The following is a 24,172-nucleotide window of genomic DNA, read 5'->3' on the forward strand; positions in this document are numbered from 1 at the left end:
ACAACTTCATATGGTAAGTTAAAAGATAAACATATTTTAAATTCAGAAACATGTTATATCAGGGTTGTTAAAGGTCCAGGAATTTTAAATAAATTTAATTCCGGTCCAGGAGAGAAAATCAGCAAGCGTAAATGGGTTCTGGACCATAACAAACCTTTTTTTCTGTATGTATTTCAATTCGGTCCAGGAACCTTTTTGCCCGGATCAATTCAAATACGGTTCAGAAACCTTTTTTCTGGAAGAATTTAAATACGGCCCAGGAACCTTTTCTCCAGATCAGTTTCATTGAAATGAAATAATATGCAACTTGAATCGAATTTTAAATTGTGCAAGAAAAAATGTTCCGGTCCTGTTATGAAGCCCAATAGAACCCATTAGAATGTATGGGTTCCTGGCTCTTTAACAATCCCAGAGTTGTTAAAGTTCCAGGAATCATAAAAAAATTCAATTTCCTTCTGGGAGAAAAAATCAGCAAGTGAACATGGGCTGTGGCCCATAAGAACGTTTCTTATGTTTAAAGTATTTAAATTCTCTCCAGGAACATTTTTTTTTCTGGATGAATTTAAATATAGTCCAGGAACCTTTTTTCTGGACCAATTTAAATACGTTCCAAGAACCTTTTTTCGATGAAACAATAAGCAACTTGGACCGAATTTAAATTGTGAGAGAAAAAAGGTTCCAGTCCTATTGCAGAACCCAATAGAACACATTAGAATTAATGGGTTCCTGGACTTTTAAAAACTCTGCTTTATTTGTAAAAAGTATTAAATAAGCACATATTTGCAACAATCATACTCTTATTCATAACAATCAGTCATTTCAGAGAAAATATTTGAACATTTTGCAGTGAGACACGGTGCCACTTTGGGAACCACTGCCCTAGATGAAAGAATTAATGAATAAAATAAGAGGTTGGTTGTTTATTTGAAGTAAGCTCTCACTACGAGCACAAAGTTTGCCTATCTATCTCAATCTCTATGACAACTTTGGTCATCATAATTGCTTAACAATTGACATTCCCTGACTTTGTAGTCAATATCTTTTCCACAAAATAAATGCATGTCTGTGATTTTATCGGACTTTGGAAAAACCATAGCTGCTATCAGTTATCAAATACAAACTGATATTGTCTAATACCAGCAGTCCTAGTATTTACTTTTTCTTTGTGTATGAACTAATGTTAACTTACAGGAATATGTTCTTTCATTGGTATGTTGATGAATGTTCCCTGTTTACAATCACTTCACAAGACAATAGAACCTTACGTCCCTAGTAAAAATATTTTAACAATTTCTATAAGTTAGGAATTTCTAAACATATAAACTGCTTGTAGAAATAACCTGGGTTGTAACTTCATAAGCTTACAGGAACTGTTACTTACCGAGATATGTGTATGTGAACACAGCAGGAATGTGTGACAGGTACATAAAAATTGTCAGGTTCATGTAACTTGAAACACAAGTGCACACACTTGTCAAAAATACCATGCAGCATGTTACTAATAAGGCCTGCTGACTCCCACACACATCAGCAAAATGTCCAAATGCAGGTGCTATAGCAAACTCCAATAAAATCAAATATGGCTGAAAACTACATAATATTCCATCTACTTTGTGACTTTTGGTTAATTGCTGAAATAGTAGGGAAAATGTTAGTGAGTACTGACAGATTCATGCTTTGTTAACTACAAGTGCAGAAATCAATAGTAGTTTTAAAATGTGGTGTATATATTCAGAAAATAACTTCAGAAATTAACTTTCAGTCTACGGTGAATCAAGAGAAAGAAAAGCAAGATAACAAATATTCATTTCATTAATTTAATTTGAGATTATTGTGGTTTCCTCGGGAAAAGAAGTATCATCATAATATCCAACAACCAGCAATGAACAAATTAGTAATAACAACATATAAATAAGACAATAATCAAGTGGAATACCATCCTGTCACTGTACAGTAAGAATATACATCCTTCGGGACACAAAAGAAAAGTTTCAGCATAGGCTTACTGCTGTTCAGTTTATTGCTGGTGCAGGACAAATTTCATTTTTTTCTTTCTTATATGGAAAAACACAACGATAAGACTTTCTCAGTCGAAAGAGGAATTATGGTAGTTAAAATATCTAAAAATGAGAAAAATGGATTGGGGTGTGTTTTGAGCTGTTCAGACTTGAAATTTGAACAGAGTAAGACATTTGAATTGGACTAAGTTTCAACTATTGATCATCTCGTAATATTTTACTACTTCCCCAAGATATACGAAATTGAAAATTGCATGTGTGTGAAAAATTGTTTTTGATCAACTCTCATATAATTCGTAATAATCATATTTCAGCAAAATCCTTTCACAGGTGTCAGTTTTTGGAGCAAAGGAAAGTTGTGTACCAATATCATCAAAATCGGTGACTATGAGGGTCAACTCCTGCCTGATTTGACATGGAATGAACCTTACAGTTTCTATTCTTTCTCATTTTTAACTGTGAGAGTCAACCTGCACATAAGGCTCGACTGGTCCTTTGGCCAACATGAGGGCAGCTACATATTTTTGAATTTTTCTCTCCTTTTGAAAACCACTATGATGTTCCAAAATCTGAAAAATACATCTACTTCCAGAGAATTCACGTGAATCTCAATGTGGTTTGCTTTCGCTCTTATCTAGATACAGTGTTTCCAAAAATAATGTTTAAACTCTTTGAACTTAAATAACAGAGAAACTATTAAAGATGACTTCATTGGACTTCTCGCATTTGAAGCTGCAATGTCTATGCTGAGCATGTGTGACAGCACATAGGCCTTCATTTGTTTTTTGTCCCATCACAGACTGTCAAGCAGCGTACACAAAATGGTAGAGGTGAGAAATATTTCTTTCGAGAAATGTAAGAAGATTTAACACAGTTAAGTTACTACCTGTGGGGAACTGTGATCAATGCTGTGTTATTAGTGTTCCTGTTATTGACGTTCAACGAGTGCAAACACTATTTTGGGACACATTGTATTATCAATAGTTTAATAGAATTACATAACCACGAAACTAGTGAGAATATCTAGGCAACAGTGAATACTCTAGAAGAAATTCTAAGATGTAATTTTTCAAATTTTGGAATATCAATTGGTTTTTTGAAAGAAGAGTGAAACTAAAAGAAAAAATCTGTCCCTCTGTTGAAAAAAGCTCCAGCCAAGCCTTAAGGCCATGCTGGAACTTTGGCTGATGCTAACCAAACAGTGTTTGAAAATTATTTTTGAAAGTTATTTTCTGAATGGTCATCATATTATCAAATCAGTCTAAAATTACACATAATGTAACTACATAAAGCAAGTATTACAGTACAACACAGTTAAAATAAAGCAACAAAGACAAAACATTTACCCTCACACTTGTTTCCTATTTTTCATAATCTATTAGTTTTGATGGCATGCTTCATTCCTTGCCTTTATAATAGGTAACCAATGGGGGGTGGAGGATAAAGGTGGACTGAGTATGGTGTTGATCACAGTACCTCCACGATGGTAGAGGTCGAGAATGTGTAGAGTGTTACATCCTTACCCTTGTCTCTTCATGGCACAGTGCAATGTACAGGGTTGCGCATATTGTATCTACCAATAGAAGTTGGCAACCCTGTCTGAACGCAGGTGCGCATGTGCAGAAATTTCCCATGCTTAGGCAGCTGCAAGTCTCACAATTAGTCTGCCATGTAACGTTGGCCGGTTCAGACACGAATCATGGCAGTAGAGGCATTCATCCGAATGGGTCCCATTCAGGAGATGCAGTAGGTACTGCACTGGGAAGCATTAGGGTGCCAGGGAATTCGCCTCCTTCAACCTGAAGACTTCTGTTTCTGCACGCTGTCATTGGCTCTCTATTGTGTGACCCATTGTATCATGTCGTGATGCTCTGGCACTGGTTGATGGCAACCCTCGTTGGGCCTTTGTCGCAGTGTCTCCTGAATGGGACCCGTTCGGATTAACACCTCTACTGCCACGATTCGTGTCTGAACCAGCCAATTACATGGCAGACTAATTGCGAGACCTGCAGCGGCCTAAGCATGGGAAACTTCTATGCATGCGCACCTGCATTCCGACAGGGTTGCCAACTTATATTGGTAGATACAATATGTGCCACACTATAGTCAGGGTGGCTACAAACAAGCAGAAATGAAATTCCCTGACATTTCCAGGTTTTCCAGGACAAAATTTACATTTTTCCCTGACAATTACAAACTAAACTAAATCAATGTTTTTGCAAATTGAAATAATAAACTCATATAGATCCAGGTATGGATTTGTTAAGTACCAATATTATCTTCTATGAAATTGATTTAATTTCTCTATTCTCTATGATTTGAATTCAAACTGCAAAATAGTGAATTTGGAAAATTATTACAATTCACAAGCTAGGGAAGGATTACGGAATTTTGTCATACGCAGCGGAATTTTGTCATACGCAGTAAGTTTAAAATAAAATACTTGATTATTTTTAAAGTTACGACTAAATGAGATAAGAGTGAAGAGTGGATGATTAAGAAATACAATTTGTAATTTATCAGTCTCCTTATACATTCTCGGTATTATATGTTGATATTTCCACTGAGGTTTGGAACCCTCTGCTTGCAAGAACCATGAGTGCGGACTCATTTTTCAATGCATAAAGCTACTTCTCTCTTCTCTGTAAAGCAAACAACTTAACTTTTGCATATAAGTGAAACAATTGAATCGAGCAAAATAAAGTATCATATTTCCTTACATTATCAATGGGATTTCTGCTTCAGTACAGTATATCCAAGTGAAGTACCATGAAACTGACAACGTGCAGTTATACCATAAATGCTGACGAAAAGGGTATGTAGGTATTAGAAATTTAACGCAAGGAATTTATAGAATTGCATTGTATAGGTACCTGATTTATCTAACCACACATTAAAACAGGAACACTCTAATAATAAAAGCTTCTGAAAGTTCATATACGAGGGGCATCCTGAAAAAAGCTCCAATGGTGCCTATACACAGCACTAGTGGTCGAAGAGCGACACACACACATGCAGGCAGGATGAAGTGAGTGGCATATAGCTGTAATCTGGTACAGTTGCAATGCAGCCGCTTTAGGACAGTTCTAGGTTAAAGATTGCAGCTCTCATACAGTCTCCCACCGACTGCGATGTAGCCTACATTGCACGCTCAAAATTTGGCAGACGTCGTGAGTGATAGTATGGTCAGATGATGGTCCAGACAATTCACGGAAAGCCAATCGAATGTGCACAACCCCATACAGCTGAGTACACACGGGCCCTTTGTATCACTTTAGGTGAGAGTTCTTGGACCAATCCCTGTACAGCCCTGGCCTTGAATCTACCGACTTTCATCTCTTTGTTTAACTGAAGAGGTTTCTGGCAGGACAAGGATTTGACAGCTACACTGCAGTAGAGATAGTTCCAGTCTTTGCTGTCAGACACATATACCATGGGCATACAAAATTTAGTGCCATGCTACGACAAATGCCAGAACAATGGTGGTGATTATGCCGAAAATTAGGATAGGACTCACTGTTACTAATGCAATAAATTACAACTGGTATTCTTGTTTTATTTATGCCTAATCAGTAGGGACCTTGATATTTTCTTATTTTTTTAAAAAATTGGTGTATTTTTTTATTTTTTATTTTTTTACTATACGGTGTTATTTTTCCCAAAATTCACATTTTCATTTTAGCACATTTTCTGGCAAATATCTGAAATTATACCTTCATGGTATGTTTTTAAACTACTGTTTCAAATTGTAAGTCACATGGCTTACGCCTCTTCATGAGAGTTTGTCATGAGAGTTTGATATCTTGAAAGTTATTTTCCATACCCCTTTTTTAATTTTAAGGTAAGCATTTTAGATAATGGAATTTTCCCTGTATATACTGAAGGGTGCATAATGACCATAAGTGGCGATGCACCCAAAAAATTAAAACCAATCATTCTCACGTGACAGGTACCGATATATTATGGCACCAAAAATTGGCATTATCTTTTTTGACTTGTTAGTGTTATGTTTCCCAAAATTCGTGATTTTGTTTTTTTAGAAAATTTATCTGCCAAATATACCAAAACGTAATACTCCATTGTGCTTTTAAACTATTATTTTAAATTGTAGGTCAAATGGTCTACGGATTTTGGTGACAGTTTGATATGTTGGAACAGATTTTTGAGGAAGTAAAGTGTTCCCCTGCACTTTTCCATGAAGGTATATAGTAGGGGCGTGGAGTTAGGGCCCCACACGTTCTTGATCACAGCTAAAGGTAGGGGTGATGTGATCAGCACCACGCTCCTGGCTACCTTTATACCTCAAAGTTTCCTCCAGGTACCCACTTGATATGATGCTGGGTGGGCACCCGAGGAGTTTGAATAGGTGGAAAAGATCCCGGTTCTCCACCGCAGGGGATCGACCCCGGGTCTCTAACATGGTAGTCAGATGCCCTAACGACTGAGCATTATTTCTCGCTCGACAAATGCCAATGGTGCACGCTTAGCTTGGTAATTCAAAACACATCTCACGCGACAAATACTTAAGATGTGACTCCCATGTGACTGTATATACACACTCGATATCCTGTTAGAACCCTGACACTCTGCCCTGTGATGCAAATGGTTTTGATAGAAGTTGAAAAAATCGTGGGAAATACATGATTTAATGTGGCTGTCGGAATTATTCCATGTACGTATAACTCTATAGTTTACTCTTCAGTAAAATGTTGGAAAACTTGCATGTTCTATGTACACAAACATGGCCTAGAAAAGACAAGAATGTTGGATTTCATGGAATATTTCGTTGTTTTAGGACATTTTTTAAAAAAAAATCGCTAAAAATGCCAACAATTGGCATTTTATGCCAAGTTCGCATTATTTCGATATTTCAAAAGAGCAAAAAATGTGTCCAGACATCACTGCACATTCCTAAACATAACTTCGCAGCAATTACCATTTTTCACGGTTTTGGCGTTTGCGAAAAATCAATGTCCCTACTAATTGGAAATTACTTTATGGCCACCCGTCGTATAAATCAGTAGATGGAAAGTTAAAATTTAGCAGAGCTGGCAGAGAAAAGTCAATTCTTGAAGAAAGTGATTTGCTTTTATGATTGAATGATTCGAGTAAATATGATATTAAAATATTGACGTATTTATTATTAGTATTTTATTTTATAATATTGGACATTAACATTACTCAGTGAGAGATTAATGGCCATCTCTCATGAGTTTAAACAGACAGGACAGAGAGTAGTGTTAATTTCATTGCAATACTAGTGTTGCAGCCAGTAGCGTACGCAGGATTTCGTCAAGGGGGGGGTTACTTCTAAAACTTTCTCCAAATTCACATTACCTTTGATTTATTATACTTTAATTAAATAATAATGATCACAATTAATTAATAATACTTATAATTAATTAATTAGCTGAATTACTACTAATAATACTACTAATACCACTACTACTATTATGTAGTAGAGATCTACATAAATATACCATTTACGAAAACAATAGAAAGAAATTACTTTCTAATCATTCAATTTTTATCAAATCCTGGGAGCATTTTTTTGGTTTTTTTTTTGTTTTTTGTCTGGTCAACGAGGTGAGACATTTTAAGGGTGAAGAAAATCCATAAAACAAGAAAATATATTAAAATAAATTGAAATAATTAAAGTATGGAACTCATCCAAAAAGCTGCGGTGGTCTGGTCGGTAGAGAATCTGACAATCACGCGGGAGATCCGGATTCGATTCCCGAAATTGGTTGGAATTTTTCCGGCTTCTTCCCCGCATAAATGTCCCCGATAATTCACATCTGGATTGTCTCACTGTTCTTACCAACAAAACATTTTCCAATAGTTAAGCTTATTGTCGTTTGAATAATTGTCTAGTCAACAAGGTGAGACATTTTAAAGAGAGACATTCAAACGTGCTGCGGTAAATAATACAATGGGAAGGCAGACTGATGACTGTATTCTTGTCCGCCTAGCCTTTGTCTATACATTAGAATCTAACAACGAACCAAGAACTTTCTTTAGTTAATTCTCATTGTTCACACAAAAAAATACATGTTCGTTGAACACTGGCGTACGTAGAGGCATGGCCGATGGTTAGAGGCACATACTTTTGGTAAATAAAAAAGCAAAATATCAGTATAAAAACAGAGTCAATTTCGGGTTCAAAAGCTGTTATAGCGGTGAAAAAGCTGTATATAAAATTACATTTCGGTTTTAAAAATGTGAAAATAATCCCAATTGATTTGAAAACTGCACTATTACACAAAATAAACATACTATCCCTTCTAATAGCACATTAAATCATTACCAGAATATTAAGTTTATTCCTGTATAGAGGAGTCCATTTTTGCTTTTCAAATATTTACAGCAAAATTAATCAATTTTCCGTGAATTGCATAACACACAGGATACTTCAGACTTCAGAAAGTGTCGCGTCGGTATATAAACGGTAAATTTCGTGTTTAAGAGTCTATTTCGCATTTTGCAGTTCATTTCGCATCATTTCGTGACAAAACAGGGTAGGAAAATGCACCTCACACCTTTCAGAAACCTTAAAAATTAACATTGCAATGTGTTATTTCAAATTTCGTTTTCTTTTTGTCAAAAACGAAATATGCATGCCTCTACCGATGATGCTACAGCCCCTTCCAAAATTTTGAGAAAATCAGAATTTTCAAATAAAAATCCGTTAAGAACTTTAAAAAATCAAAATGTGTAAATACGAAACCTCTTTTAAAGTGAGTCCCGATTACCATTTTTGTCTTTGAATACAATTTTAATAGACTGAAAAGCTCCAAAAATACGAAATATTTTATTATGCATCCTGCCCTCCAAAACGAAACCATGTGTTATCCACATTTACTATTCCGGCACCTCTTTCCCCCCCCCCCCCAAACTGCGTACGCCAGAGTATTGAAATACAAAACATTTTATTTCTCTTTTAAATCATAGTTACCCTCATATTTCACTTTCAAGAACTTGTGCTTATTTTCAAGGCATCACTCTGAAAGACGCGTGTGCTTGGAATGCTGTGCTTTTCTTCATGCTACATGGAAATAATAATTCAAATTATTATTATTATTATTATTAGTGGTAGTAGTAGTAGTAGTAGATGTAGTAATAGTAATAGTATTGTCCCAGATCTTTGACTGTGGTAAATTGGCCATTTAATTTTTTTTCCACAGCATTTTTCATAATATTTCACAAGCTCAAGGGGGGGGTTTAAACCCCGTAACCCCCCCCTTGCGTACGCCACTGGTTGCAGTAAATTTGAGGTTGGGAGCAAGCACTTGCAAATTTTTATAACATTCACCAATGCAGATTTATGTTTCACTTTTTCGTGATAGTATTCAATATATATCCCATTTGGTTGGATTCTTCTTGATATCTAAGAATAGTGCAATGTCATTGTAATGTATGTTAACTTGTGCGAAACCAGTAATACGTCAGGATGATGAAAGAAAACCTTCGTAAACACTGCTACATTAAATAAGGTGAAGTGAGCCAGTAGAGTAATAAAATTTCAGCAGCATATTTGCAGTCTAAAGCTCTTCTTGTTTATGCATTCGATTTTTATTGGATGTTGCAGTCCATGCAATTTCTGTCCCATGTAGTAGTGAGATACTTTGTCGGGTGGCAATATTCGACAAATTCAACTTGTATGGCATTAAAGAACATGAAAAATGTTACGTTCTCTTAAGAAATGTCCATTCTTTGAAACAAAAATACTAAAATTCGCACCTTCTACCCAAATAGCAGGAGAAGAGGGGGCAAACTCCAGATTTTTATGGTTTTATCATTGAAATTTCGGTGTCGCGCCCCCCAAACCCACCTTTCTCGGTTCGGCATTCTGAATTGTACACGGTTGCATGCTATGATGTTTTAGCTGAAAAACAAAACTTATCCGAAGTAGATTGCTTCCATAGTGCCAGAGTAATAACAATTTACCTCCAAAAATGCAAATTACCTATTTTTCATAAAAAAAATCACATTTTGGCTTATTATTCAACTTGTATGGCACCCAAGAACATGAAAAATGTTACGTTCTCTTGAGAAATATCCATTCTTTGAAAAGAATACTAAAGTTCGCGGCTTCTCCCCAAAATAGTGGGAGAAGAAGGGGCAAACTCCAGATTTTTGTTTTTTCCATTCAAATTCGGGGGTCGCGCCCACCAAACCCCCTTTCCTCGGTTCGGTGTTCTGAATTGTACACAGTTGCATGCTCTGATGTTTTAGCTGCAAAACAAAACTTATCCGAAGTAGATTGCTCCCATAGTTATAACTAATTTCCTCAAAAATGCAAATTACCTATTTTTCGTAAAAAAAAATAAAAAATCACATTTTGGCTTATTATTCAACTTGTATGGCACCCAAGAACATGAAACATGTTTCATTCTCTTGAGAAATGTTCATTCTTTGAAAGGAATACTAAAGTTTACGCCTTCTCCCCAAAATAGTGGGAGAAGAGAGGGCAAACTCCAGATTTTTGTTTTTTCCATTGAAATTCGGGGGTCGTGCCCAAGCCCCCTTCCTTGGTCCGGCATTCTGAATTGTACATGGTTACATGCGCTGACGTTTTAGCTGCAAAACAAAAGTTATCCGAAGTAGATTGCTCGCATAGTGCCCGAGTTATAACAATTTTCCTCTACAGAGTGTTCGAATTTGAGGTGTCAAAATAAATAAAAATAAAAAAGTCAATGAAGAGGAAATTCCCTGACATTTCCCTGACTTTTTTTGACACCTCAAATTCCCTGACTTTTCTCGGTTTTCCAGGTCTGTCGCCACCCTGATAGTTCAAACAACATAAATACATAAATTAAAAATACATCATGACAAGCTCACGGAACAGGGCCAAATTATGTTAGAAAACAGTAATATTAGTGGTTTAGATTTTGATTCCAAGTGTAGAAAGTAGCCCAGATAATACACAGCATGAATTTACTCCCAGCTGATATTATAGATGCAGAAAATTAATATCAGCGAGGAACTTCTACAACAGCAAGAGATAGTAACCTTGTATGGCAGAGGCATGAGCTGAAAGATATTTTTAAGTGACAAAAATTTCCCTTCACAGGACAGTCAGAAATATAGGATGATAGGGTTTTAGCTCATTGTTATTGTACTTTGATCAAAAGGTGATAACCATTATTGTGTAATAGACTAACAAGTCAATACATTCAGGGCTGTACTCCTAAACTGTAATTCCATGTTAGAGATTGGGAACCACTGACCAGGATGAAATTTACATGTACTACAGTTCACTCTGAAAATTTGAACAACTTTTACGACGAGGGTAAAAGATTATAATTATGATTATCATTAGAATTTCAGACATCTCCGAAAAAATCCTGCATATGCCATTGATCAGGACAAATGGGGAGATATTTGAAAAGACAAGGTCTGCTTACACATCATACATTGCAAAGTCACCCTCACGACCATAGAGATCAGATCAGTTTTCTTTAAGATGCTTTATACACTGCATGAAAGGAACAAATTTTGGTTATGAAGCATCTTGAGTGTTTGATCCTCAATCTCAAGGTTCTGAGTCCAGTCCTGGAAAGGATATGGGTGTTCCATATTTGGTTTGTTCAATTTGATTAGCATTCATCCTCACGGTGCCAATTAACTTAAAGCAACATTAAATAGTCAATACAGAAAGGAAAAAAGGCTTGTGTGTAGATGAACATAATGAACGCACATGCATTTTAAAATTAATAATTAACAAAAATAGGAAACAGACAAATGCTATCGTAGGATTAGTAATATTAACAAAAAAAGAAACATTATTTATATAAAATGCACAGCTCATAGTGAACATTTAAAGACACACTAAATGTATATCAATGACATAAATACAGGTATACATCATGCACAGAGCAAAGGGAAAATAAAGATATACACGAGCTTGTGTAATTGAGAAATTAATTAATTCTTTATACTTTGAAGCAAATTAGTTAGATGTGGTTCTTGTACTCTATAGGTCAAATCATGAACTAAATTTAGAAACTTATTCCTATATGTGATCAGCAGTGCTGTAATAATAGTGCCTTAGTTTAACATTTCAGTATTCTCTTTCAGATTTTGCTTGAAAGAATGTGTCAGCTATGAAGCACAAACACTGATGCACTTACCCCTATATATGAAACTTCTATGGTTAAATGCATGCTAAGTTTCCAACAGGTTAGAACCTAATGACACCCTTGCAAATTAAGCACACATGTATCAAAAAATAAGAAAATAGAATGCAAAAGGTTATTCCAACATTCTGCAAATTATGAAAAAAAATGTTCCCTGATATAATAAACTGTGTGTTCTATTGCGTATATACGCACAAATGTAAATTCTATTGAAAAGCATCAGACTTAATACACATCACTATTAACATGTTGAGGTTGAGAACATTTGTACATATGCATGACTACTCTGTGAGGCTAAAAGTGTTTTGTGACAAGTTTAGTGCCAAAATCACCATGAATTGGGCTTTCGTGAAAAATTTTAGGTGGTGTTAGGGGTGGATCAATCAGTGGTAAAGTTGTGCTTCACCAGACGTATGTGCCTAAAATGCCACTCAAACCAACCATCATCACTTCCTGGGACCATATCTACAAGGAGTACATGGATTGAATTGAATTATTTTGGTTCGGGGTGAGAGAGGGAGTTTCAAATGTAAACCAGAAATGAACACAGCATATGGAGGGAGGGAATTAATTAAAAAAACATACTTTTCTTAATGTCATTTCGCTCATTTCCATGCCACAAATTGTCAAAGTCCATGTACGCAATCACATCATGAGATAGGTAGGTAGGTAGGTTGGTAGGTTGGTAGGTTGGTTGGTAGGTTGGTAGGTTGGTTGGTTGGTTGGTAGGTAGGTAGGTTGGTTGGTTGGTAGGTAGGTAGGTAGGTAGGTTGGTTGGTTGGTTGGTTGGTTGGTAGGTAGGTAGGTAGGTAGGTAGGTAGGTAGGTAGGTAGGTAGGTAGGTTGGTTGGTTGGTTGGTAGGTAGGTAGGTAGGGGGGTAGGTAGGTAGGGGGGTGGGTGGGTGTGGGGTGTGTGTGTGTGTGTGTGTGTGTGTGTGTGTGTGTGTGTGTGTGTGTGTGTGTGTGTGTGTGTGTGTGTGTGTGTGTGTGTGTGTGTGTGTGTTTTTTAAGTGTATTACCAATGCATATCTTGAAAAAGAAACCTCCCTGATTTCAAATTATAATTGTGAGGAAACTATTCGACCTAGAGCCTTGCAGCATCATGTAAAGCAACTTCTTTATTTTTTACTTCTATGTGATCTCATCTCGTAACACTCAAAATGCCTAGCTGATTCTCGATCTCAACCCACGTGCGCACCAGCATGTCAGGGGTGATGGAGTTGATGGAATTCTCAATCCTCGTGCGGAGATCCTACAGATGAAGTGTAGACAGTGTTTTTTACAAAACACCACAGGAACAAATTCAGAAGGGCTATGTCCAGAGATCGCAGTGGTCACCTGATTGGTTCATCGTGTGCTTTCCATCGATGTGGGAACGTTCTATCCAGAAACTCATGAACATCCAAACTCCAGTGTGGTGGTGCACCATCCTGCATGTCCATATAACAGTTCCCGGTTACTGTTTGCACACCACACATTCACCTTTTTGCTGTTCCTGATATGTTCCCGAACAGATGGAACCCCAGATACGAACATAGTGCCGATTAACCTTCCCAGATGTGTGGAAGGTTGCTTCGTCACTGAAAATCATAATCCTCAGGTATTGCTCGATTTGATCCAACATCTAAATAGCAAACTGTTTGTTTGTGGATTGACTTGTGGCTGCAGCACCTGAAAAATTTGCATTTTGTATGCATACAGACAAATACGTTTATGCAACACCTTGTGAACTATTGAGCATGGGCTGTTCAGCTCTCGTGATGTTGCGAACTGACATTGACGGGCTTCTCTCGAAGGCTTCCCTGATCACCTCTACTGTTTCATCAGATGTGTGTTTTCTACCAGAACCTGACTGTCGGTTAACACTCCCAGTGACTGGGAACTTGTCATACCAAGCCTTAATTGTCATCACATCTGGTGGATCCTGTTCGGAAGGAAGGAAGGAAAAAAAAAGTTGCTTTACATGATGCTTCACACTGCAAGGCTCTATGTCAAATAGTTTCCTCGCAACTACAATTTGAAATCAGGGAGGTTTCATGTGGACACCCTGTATATTTTTACAGTCCAAGTGTCAAGAATAGAAGGAAGAATGTTTTCTTAATACAAATCAAAGTTTACGAAATCGTTAAAACTTTTCATATTTTCTCTTGAAATGCTGAGTGAATAATTTATTTTTAAAACACTTTCGGTAACATGGGTAGTCTGCAAAGATTTGGTACTCAACATGTTAATATGGATGTTTCGTTTGTTCAGATATGATTAAGTTTTCCTTTCCTCCACTGTCATCACTAGCTACCTGTTCTCTTACCTCACAATTTGTAGAATGGGCATGTACTGTCACAGCAAGAATAAAAAGCCTGAAATATAATAAAAACTTGAAGAACAGCGACTCTTCTTTTCCCAATTCCTCTCTTGCAGTCTTCGGTTTAATGATATTATCATTTTCATTGTTATACAAAGAAAAATCATCCTGGGTGCAAGGCTTCTGATTATTGTTTGAAATACACTTTGATCTATCTGTCTTGACATTTTCATTGGACTTCTTTGTCTTTGATGATCTTCTCTTCATAGTTGGAGCCATCACTTCTGTTTATTTCCTACTGATAGTCATTTCTGATTGAATGCCTACACATGGTGGCTGAAATGAAAATTCAGAACATTTCAAAAGAATAATAGAAGCACTACTTTTTCTGCTAATAATTTATTCAATGGCAAGAGCAGTAATTTTGTAAAGGGGTTGTGAATGTATGGCTTCCCTTTTTAGAGAAGTGGTAACTTTTACCATATGACCATTTTTTTCTTTTACGTATTATGGGACAAAGGAAGAGAAGTTATAACCCTCAAAAACACCCCTCAGACAGTGACGTGCACTGAGGAGTAGCTAGTCTAGCAGAGATAGATCAATCAATCTCACATCTCTAATTATTTTCAATCCACAATATTTATTGTCTTGTTGAAGCCACAGTTCATATGCAACACTGTTTTTCACGTGCTTCTCGCAATCTGCAGGCAAGGCTGGAAGGAAGGAACTGCTCTAGCTGGGTTTTCCCCAACCTCACCAGTTCCAGGTAGAAACAACTGCCCGAAGAGAAAGGGAAGATTTCTGCCTCTACCTCCCTTGCCCCTTTGCCCACCGCTGCAATGGTTGAAAGGTCGCAGTTTCAACCTTTCATGTGCTCCAGTCTATCTCCTACAGGAACAGATAGGGGATCAGTTTCCCCCATAATTCCATTGTAAATCCTCTAAAGAACTCAGGGGGGGGATTTCTGTAGCACTTATTTTCTCTGTATTTGCACCACAACTTTTTACACGTACAATGTATAGAGCGACCACAAACAAAAGAACCTTCGGCAAAAAGTCTCCGTGCAGCTCCCCCTACTTTCGTTCAAATTGGGCCACAAGGAAGCATGCTCCACTCTACCCCTCCCCTCCACACGGGAGTATGGTGCACAGGAGTCATGGGTCTGCGCAGGCTTTTTTGCTTGTGGTTCCACTATATAATAAGGGCTGTAGTTTTATTACACTGCACAACAAATTTGAAGACATTTTTTGTCCTTTAGATGAAATCATGTGATTTGGACTAAACAAAGGATACAGAATTGAAGTGTGAAAACCGTATGCTTCTATCATGCATCATTTTCACTGGACAGCCACCTGATGCATTGCTAGAAGTATGTGTGATAGGCATATTACAATACAATGTACAGTAAGAAAACACAGTAACAATACCTACGAATATGATGTTGTGGAGCATTTACGCTTGTACATATCTGTAGGGGTCTCCCTGATCATAGACCAACCAACAATAGTCAGCAAGCATACTGCCATACCAACGTCTTTTCAAACGCAGCAATATCCTGGTGGAACCTTTCCCCATGTTCATCACTGACTGCTCCCAGGTTTTTCGGGGGAAAGCCCACATGTGAGTCCAGAATGTGTAATTTGAGGTACATGTGGCACCCCATTATATGAAATCAGGGCACCATGTCACGAACAGTGACTTCATATTTGTGTGCTTTGACATTACCCAGGAAACTAGAACACACCAACTTGCTGGGTCAGAAAGTGTAGAATCAAATGGCTCTAATCTGTGTGCCAACAAACAAACACACCTTCCTTAACCTTTGCCTCACTCCAGTGTGGGAATTTCATGTAGAGGTACCTGAAAGCTTGGCCCTCTCAGCCTAGTACTTTGACGAAGATTCTCATCAAAGCAATCTTGGTGTGTAATGGGGCAGAAATACATTCTGATTGATTGATTATATTAAAATAGCTTCTTCCTCGTTGCTGCATCCCACATTTTGGGACTTCTCAATTAGATCTCATTATATGTTCTTGATGACGGTAGTAGCGGCCAGGGTTTATCTCTGTCCCAACTGTCCCATTCACAGAGGAAGCAACAGTATTTCATGTAACCTTCTTGCATACATCTTATCCTGTCATAAAAGTGTGTGTGCTCCCCTGGGCTTTGCACCACGCCATATAAGGCATATAGGGGTGTGGAGTTACGGCCCCACACTTTCTTGATCATGGCCAAAGATGGGGGTGATGTGATCAGCACCATGCCCATGGCTGCCTCTACCCCCAGAGTTTCCTCCAGGTACCCACTTTATACGACGCTGGGTGGATGCCAGAGCCGCTTGAACAGGTGGAAAAATTTATTCTTTCATACCAATGTATAATTTCGGGCATTCATTCTCTGTAACACAGGAGAAACACACTTTCGGCTATTGTACCATACGTTTCTTATGTAACTTTCAAATTTTGTGTTTTTGGCTAAATTACACGTGATACATGGAAACAAATTGCAGATTCGTTTTTGTCATGCACAAATACATTAGAATCACACATTTTCATCTAAAGGACAAATTTCGTGTTGTGCAGTGTTATTTATGAAATGGGAACGTATTATGTGCAGACAAAAATGTTATGCTTCCTTTTCTTTAAAATATGGAATATGTAATGATTAAATAACAAATATTTGCTCACGCTCTCCCCCTCGCTCTCGTATTAGTAGTGTTTTATTTAAATATACAATCTCTTGGCCTCTGATGAAAACAGTTGGGTAAGCTAACTACGGATGTATTTATTTGGGCAAGAGAATGTGCGTTCTTATTGTTGTTGATTTGGTTTATTGTACTTCGCTTTTCTGCCACATTTGGTTATCGCGAAAATGAGGATGAGAGTGATATATGATGGTTTGGTTTGAGTTGGTGTTTTAAGTCCACTTTATGCACAGTAAGGCTAATCGGGACTGGACCTACAGTTTAAAGAGGGATCCGAACCACTTGTACCTCCACCGGGTATCGAACCCGGGACCCCTTGATTACAAGGCAATGACGCTACCACTGCGTCATGGGGGAGGCCCAATATATGATGTAATTGATGTAGGAAACTCAAAAAGAACAATCCAGACCAGGATTCGAACCCGTGACGAGCACGCATTCTTGTTCATATGTGTTGTATTTTGTATGAATAATAAAATAATTTGGAATGAAAAATATATTCCAAAATTCAAAAAGCCAAATGAATATTATTGAAGAAACTACAAAAAGGTGTGTATTGTTACCTGTTTATCACCTTTAATAAATTGAATTTTTACCACCTCCCATCACTTTTTCTAGCTGTATAATTTAATAGCGATAAGTAGCTAATGAACTTATGGAAGTCATACTACTCTGTTTATAAAAACATGAATGTAACGTAATTAGGAGGCAAAATGCACTTGGTGGGCATATCAGGTGCCATTTTTTAATGTCTCATTCGAGACACTCATGCCAGTGACAGTGTACAATTTGTTGGTTATGATAGTAATTATTGTAATTATCATATTTTATAAACAACTGCACTTCTGCAAACCACAAAACATTAATAAAAATTGTTACGGATTTTGTGACTTTTAGTGAATGATAATAGAGTATGTATATGTGAGACACTCATGCAATAATTGGTTATTATTTTTTATTAGCAATAGTAATTCTTGTAATTATTATAATTAATAAATGACTGCACATATATAATCAGCAAAGGAAGCAGTGATTTAATCATAAAATGGTTTCTTGATATTTAGTGATAAAACAAAGTGTGGCCTGTGAGTCACTCCCAGTATGTAAGTTTATCATGGGTAAGCTAGGGTTAAAACTAAACATGAAGTCCTAATGCGCACATCTGACCATGAAATGGACTTAAAACAAGCTTTTACATGTTTGTGTCTCAATTTAAATGTTGATGTCATAAAATATGAAACAAATGTTAGTATAAAAATATGTGATGTTTCGGGACAATTAAAAATCTTTACTGTTCACAACACATATGCAGAAGTATACGTATTACGTGAATGTTTTTATATATCCTGTTTAACGGAGCTTTGAGATGGAACCGACACGTGGTTCTTGGAAACCAACCTTTAGAAGTAAATGCAACCTTTCGAACCGAAGCAACATAAGCTGCAAGTGTCGCTTGTCACTTGGCCTGTACAGTTTCCTCAGGGAAACTTTCAGACCAAAACAACAAGTGACATGTGCCACTTGGAAGTAGTAATCCATTCAACCTTTTGAACTGAAGTGTGACAATGAGCTAAACATGTCAGGTGCATGTTGCTCGGACTATACTGTTCTCTCAATGGCATGCATCGTGCACGGTTGCATTGGTCTGTTTTTCTTACATGCACAGTGAATGTTTTGCTTTATACTGAAGAAGTCTGTGTTGCTTGTCATCTGTGACTTCAGCCTGAAAGCTCCTTCAATGGCATGCATCATGTCGCCTCGGTCTTGTTTGTATGCTTGCTTACAGACTGAAGGTGCCCATGTTACTTGTCACTTCAATGTGCCCCCCCTCCCCCCTGCGCAGTCATGTGTTGATTCGGTCTATACTTAACAAGATTGTTAGCTACTTCATCAGAGATTAAGATTTCATGTAGCCTGTAAATCACAGAGAACAAATTGCAAGTACTGTTGATGGAAAAGGCCTGCATTTTGATAGAATGTTCCTTTTATAATCATCAATGGGGCCTCTGGAATGGAATAAACTAACGCTGTTGCCTTGTAATAAAAAGGGGTCTGAGGTTCAATCCCCAGTGGAGGCAGAGTGCTCTGGATCTAATTTTAAACTGTAGGTCCACTCCAGATTTCTTTTATAGATTTTTTTTTCATTTGCAGCCAGTCTTATTTGCTTCTACTTCAGTTTTAGTGCCAGTGTTTTTCAACTGCCAGGCCACAAAAGTTCCGTTGCACCCAGGGGTTGACGACAAATTTAAAACTAATTTTATATTTGACAGGAAGTCTATATATATATTTGAATTATGATTATGCCATACTTGATACATTAATATTAATTTTTATATAAACTTGAAAGATCAGAAATGTATTTATAAGTGAAATTGTTGGGATCAGGGCATCGGCTTGTAAGAAATATATTTACTGCACTGTGGTGTCACAAAGGTCGAGAACCACTGCAACAACCAGGCAAAATACATCACTAGTTGCTCCGTGACCAGGTTTAGCAGCCATTTAACCAAATTATACATGATGTACTGGAAAGCCAGAATACAAATATATATTACTGAACACAAAATTTAATGTAAAGAGATTTGATATTAGATTTTCAAAAGGTAAAGCAGTATTTTCATTTTTGTTTCATGTACGTGTTCGTATAACAAATGCAAGCATTGAAAATCATATCGTACTATTAGGTTCTATTAAAAACACATACAAAACTACTCTAGGTATTTGAATATGTTTAAACAACATAGATATATTTAATAAGTCTACCAAAATATGAACATAATGCTCAGAAAGAAAACCCCATTCAAATAAGCCAGCTTTCTTGAAAACACTGTTTTTGTCTAGCTGTGAATTCCATATTGTAACTTGTATTTCATATTTAGAAATTAGTGTCTATTTTACAGTAGGGAGATAAACTAAAACCATGGAACAGGAAAAATACTTCCGACTCCTGTATTTTCATTGATTTGAGACATTTTTGTAAAAAAAAACCGAACCAAAAAAGCCACAGAAAGAAACTCCAGTTTTTTTTTTACCACAAAAGCCGTTTTTTTCCAACCACTTCCAACTCTAATTGCTGCATGATAACCCCAGGGTGAACATGGTCAAAGGAACTAAGGAGGCATTATATTCATTGGGTTGGGAAGTTCTGCCTCATACAGCTACTTCCCTGACATGGCCCTTCAGACTACCACCTATTTCTGTACCTGCACCACCACCTGATGGATTTCTACTTCAGACATCTTCAAGAGGCAAAAAATAGAATTGTTGATTTATAGACTTTAACTGCCATTGTTCTACCACTAAGGTAGATGCCAAAAAGGTGTAAACTCTAATGGAGATCAATTTTTCGATTAAAATATTCAGACTATATTCAAGAATAAATATTTTATTTTTTTAAACAGGCCAAGTCCTGCACTGTGGCTGTGTGGTCTAAGGCACAAGCTTTGGGCTCTAGCTATGGAATACCTGCAGGTTTGAGTCTCCTGGAGGAAGTGTAACAACTTTTCCTTGGCCTGTGTATGGGACCAGAAGCCATGACCATTGTGAGGAAATTGGAGTTACGATCGAGTAGTGTAACTTAGTCATAGAAAACCTACGACGACGACTGAGGGTTCATCGTGCTGATCATACACCACCCCAAAAAGGGTTCGATGATCTCCCACCAATGGTGGGAATAAAGCTGGAAGTCTGTGTGTAAGCACTGGTCCTCACGGTCCGTTACTCCACTGGTTTTTTTTTTTTAAAAAAAAGCTGAGAATTAATTGGTACCCGGAATAAAAAATACAGCAGAACCACAATTCAAAGTTACCAAATTATACATTTTCCCACATTATACATTCAATCTTGATGGTCCCAATATAGCAATTTGACTTCTTTGTGCATTTTAAGTTTTTTTTTTTTCAGTTTGGTCCCCTGTAAAAATTAAAATTGAGTTTCCACTGTTTCCCTGTTGTGTATTATTAGTGTGTAGAAGCTGGTTTTTACATTCCCATACAGTGTGTTTCCTGAACTGACGAAGGAGAAACATTACACCTCTACTTCCACTGCTATGCACACAATGTAATTTATCATAAACTATGTAAACAAATTTTGTTCAATGCAAAATGAAACGTGAGTAGAACACATGAAACCTTGAAATTGAATGTCATTCTAACTGTGATTTTTTCACATTTCGTCTAACATGTTGTCTTTTTCATGATAGCAATGGTGCAACCACTATTGTGTCAAACAGAATTGAGATTCTGCTAGACGAGGAGGACCAAATGAAAATGTTGTAGTTCAAATCTCAAGTGTCTTATACGTTTTATAGAAGAAACTCCTTTATCCAAGTTATTTTACCAAAGATTAGTGTACATACCCATGTAGCTTATTCACCGCTAGGTTTTTGAATTGACTTACTTTCTATTGACAATGCAGTGTGTTTCTCTAGAGAGGTCAACATTCAGGAAGTGCAGCAAAGACAACATGACAGACAAAGCATAGTTAAGTGTAGTCACAACAGCAGCATTTTCTTTATCATTTACATCACAAATTAAAAAAAAAACAGAGTTATTTGTACTGAAAGAAAGACTAGAAAAATGTGTATACAGTGCTAAGTTATATTCTGTGCATGCTGAGCCATGGATGGGGCAGAAAGTAGAAACATAATTGTACAAGAAAAGACTATTCATTTTCTGTTTACTTAACACCCCATTAGTTAAATGGCCAACAAACTTAATCTCAAATAAGAAGATATTTCTTACACTCTGAAAGCAGTGTGTAAGAAGAAATTAATGAGGATATACCGGGTGTCCCAGAAGTCTTTCCCTCATTATAAACTTTATTCTTTCCGCTATATGCAATGTAGAGATGTGAAAATGGTGCCAAAATGTTGGAAAACTAACAAAGTTTATTTGTTGCAGGTTTCAGTAATGTGGCTGTAGTGTAGCAGTGTCAGTGCCAAGGAATCCGGAATTAATGCTCTTGACATCGGGTGGCATCTTTCTATACAATGTTTCTTGGACTTGACAGGATTTGGGAATGAAGATAAATTCCATTTTTTAAATACCAACTTATTGATGGCAGATATTCTAGACGAAAGAATTCTGTACATTTAAAAGTTCCTCTGCACTGTTATTAGTGACCGGGTGTCGAGATACCAGAGGACATATGCTGAGCTTTTTCCTGATTTGTGAACATTTCCGATTTTCTGGGCACTGACACTGCTACACTACAGCCACGTTACTCAAACCTGCAACAAAAAACTCTGTTAGTTTTCCAACATTTTGGCACCACTTTCACATCTCTACCTTGCATATAGCGGATATGAATGAAGTTTGTAATCACGGAAAGACTTCTGGGACACCCGTTATATATACACATCACCATTACCAACTTAAAAACTACAAAGCCAAACATGCAATACAAATATCCATTGAATATCCACAATTTCCAGTTTTAGATACAATCTTTTGGATATAAAAGATATATTTTGATATCTAAAGTGCATCCAATATATGTCCACATTAGGGCTGAGCCGATACCACCATTTGCCAATACCAATACTGATACTTGTATAATTCCAGTATAAAATAACAAGTTCAGAAGTCATACTAACTCATTACACCACCAGGCACAATGTAATATAATTTGTGGGACAGTCTGTACCAAGTATCTCAGAAATAATACTAATAATATAATAATAATTAATACACTAATATAATACATATATATATATATATATATATATATCATAATCATATCACATCATAATATGTAAATTAATTAATATTGCTATTGCTATTATTACATGAATAGTAAAAATACGCTATAGAATCAGAGCTACACTATCAAATGTTCATAATCTAGCTAACGTGTAGTTAAGACCTTTAAAATTTATATAAAAACAACCATCCTGGCAAGGAAATTAATGTTACAAAGTAAAAAATTGAATATTTATTAAATAACAAAAAAATGTTAGGTCCAGTTTGTAACGAACGTTACAAAGGACGTTGCATAGTTATTTTGGTGCAACAAGCGTGGGGCTTCAAGTGCAAAATTATTTTAGCAACGCAAATGTGATGCCCGATTTAGTGCATAGTAAATATTCGTCCATTGAAATTCACAAAGGTGATAGTGAAAGTCCTTGGAATTCACGAAAGTAAACATGTGATAGTGAAGTGAAGGTATTAACTGGTAGACGGTGCAGTAGAATGGAGAAAGAAGCTTTGGGAATGAATCTTCGAAGCAATGGACGCTGAAACCAAGTTTGGATGCTGTGAGGATCTTGAGGATGGCAAAGAATTCTTCCAGTGTTGCCAATGTTTGCAGAAGGTAGAGGGCAGAAAAAGTTATGATGGGCAGGAAGTAACCTCTGCATCAAATCCACAGATGTGATGCACATCCTCCTTATCAACACCAGAACCAGAATCGAGTCTTCCTACCCAGTTCTCGTCAGATCATTGGTTACTTGATTGGCTGATGAAAGATAAAACAGAACGAAGACAGAAAGAAAAAGAGGATGAGAAACAGCGTAAGAAAGAGATGGCTCAGATAGAGAAACCTAGGAGAAAGAGGAGGATGAGGAAAAGAAAAAACAAGAGCTACAGGAGCTTAGAGTGCTCATAGAAAGTCAGGAAAGTAAGAGAAAGAGGAGGAAGAAGAAAAGAAAAGTGAAATAGGAGGAAGAAGAAAAGAGAAGGAAAGAGGAAGCAGAGGAAAAGAAGAATTAGATATTTTCAGTTCTTAGAATTGAAAACCAGGAAGAAAGGAGACTACAGGAAGATATAAAACTAAGGTCAGAGTTACAGGCTCTATTCTCTCAGCACAAACATGAACAGGTTGAGATCATCAGAGGAGAGATAGAAAAGCTTAGTATTAAAGTCACTGAAAAGGTGGACGACAATAAAGAAAATTGTCCAAGAGCAGCTAGAGTTCCTAACAGTTCAGCAAGAATGGATAGAGAAGGAACAGGAACAATTGACGAAGAATATGGAAACTTGTCTTGAAATTGTCGTCTGGAAGAGAATCTG

At 36.9% G+C, this 24,172-nt stretch overlaps 1 protein-coding gene across 2 annotated transcripts in view; it reads right to left on the minus strand.

Annotated features, from left to right (window-relative positions):
* LOC145994344 (solute carrier family 22 member 18-like) overlaps positions 1 to 24,172 on the minus strand; it is a 70,400-nt gene that overhangs the window by 33,908 nt on the left and 12,320 nt on the right. For both annotated transcript variants that reach the window (XM_083130461.1, XM_083130463.1), the window contains exons 2-3: positions 14,465 to 14,794; positions 1,382 to 1,631 (exon numbers count right to left, since the gene is read on the minus strand). In XM_083130461.1, coding sequence (XP_082986587.1) covers positions 1,382 to 1,631; positions 14,465 to 14,737 — 523 coding nt within the window. In that variant the 5' untranslated portion in view covers positions 14,738 to 14,794. The remainder of the gene's footprint in view (positions 1 to 1,381; positions 1,632 to 14,464; positions 14,795 to 24,172) is intronic.

The sequence above is a fragment of the Lepisma saccharinum genome, chromosome 10 (assembly GCF_977018435.1).
Source record: "Lepisma saccharinum chromosome 10, izLepSacc3.1, whole genome shotgun sequence".
Lineage (NCBI taxonomy): Eukaryota > Metazoa > Arthropoda > Insecta > Zygentoma > Lepismatidae > Lepisma > Lepisma saccharinum.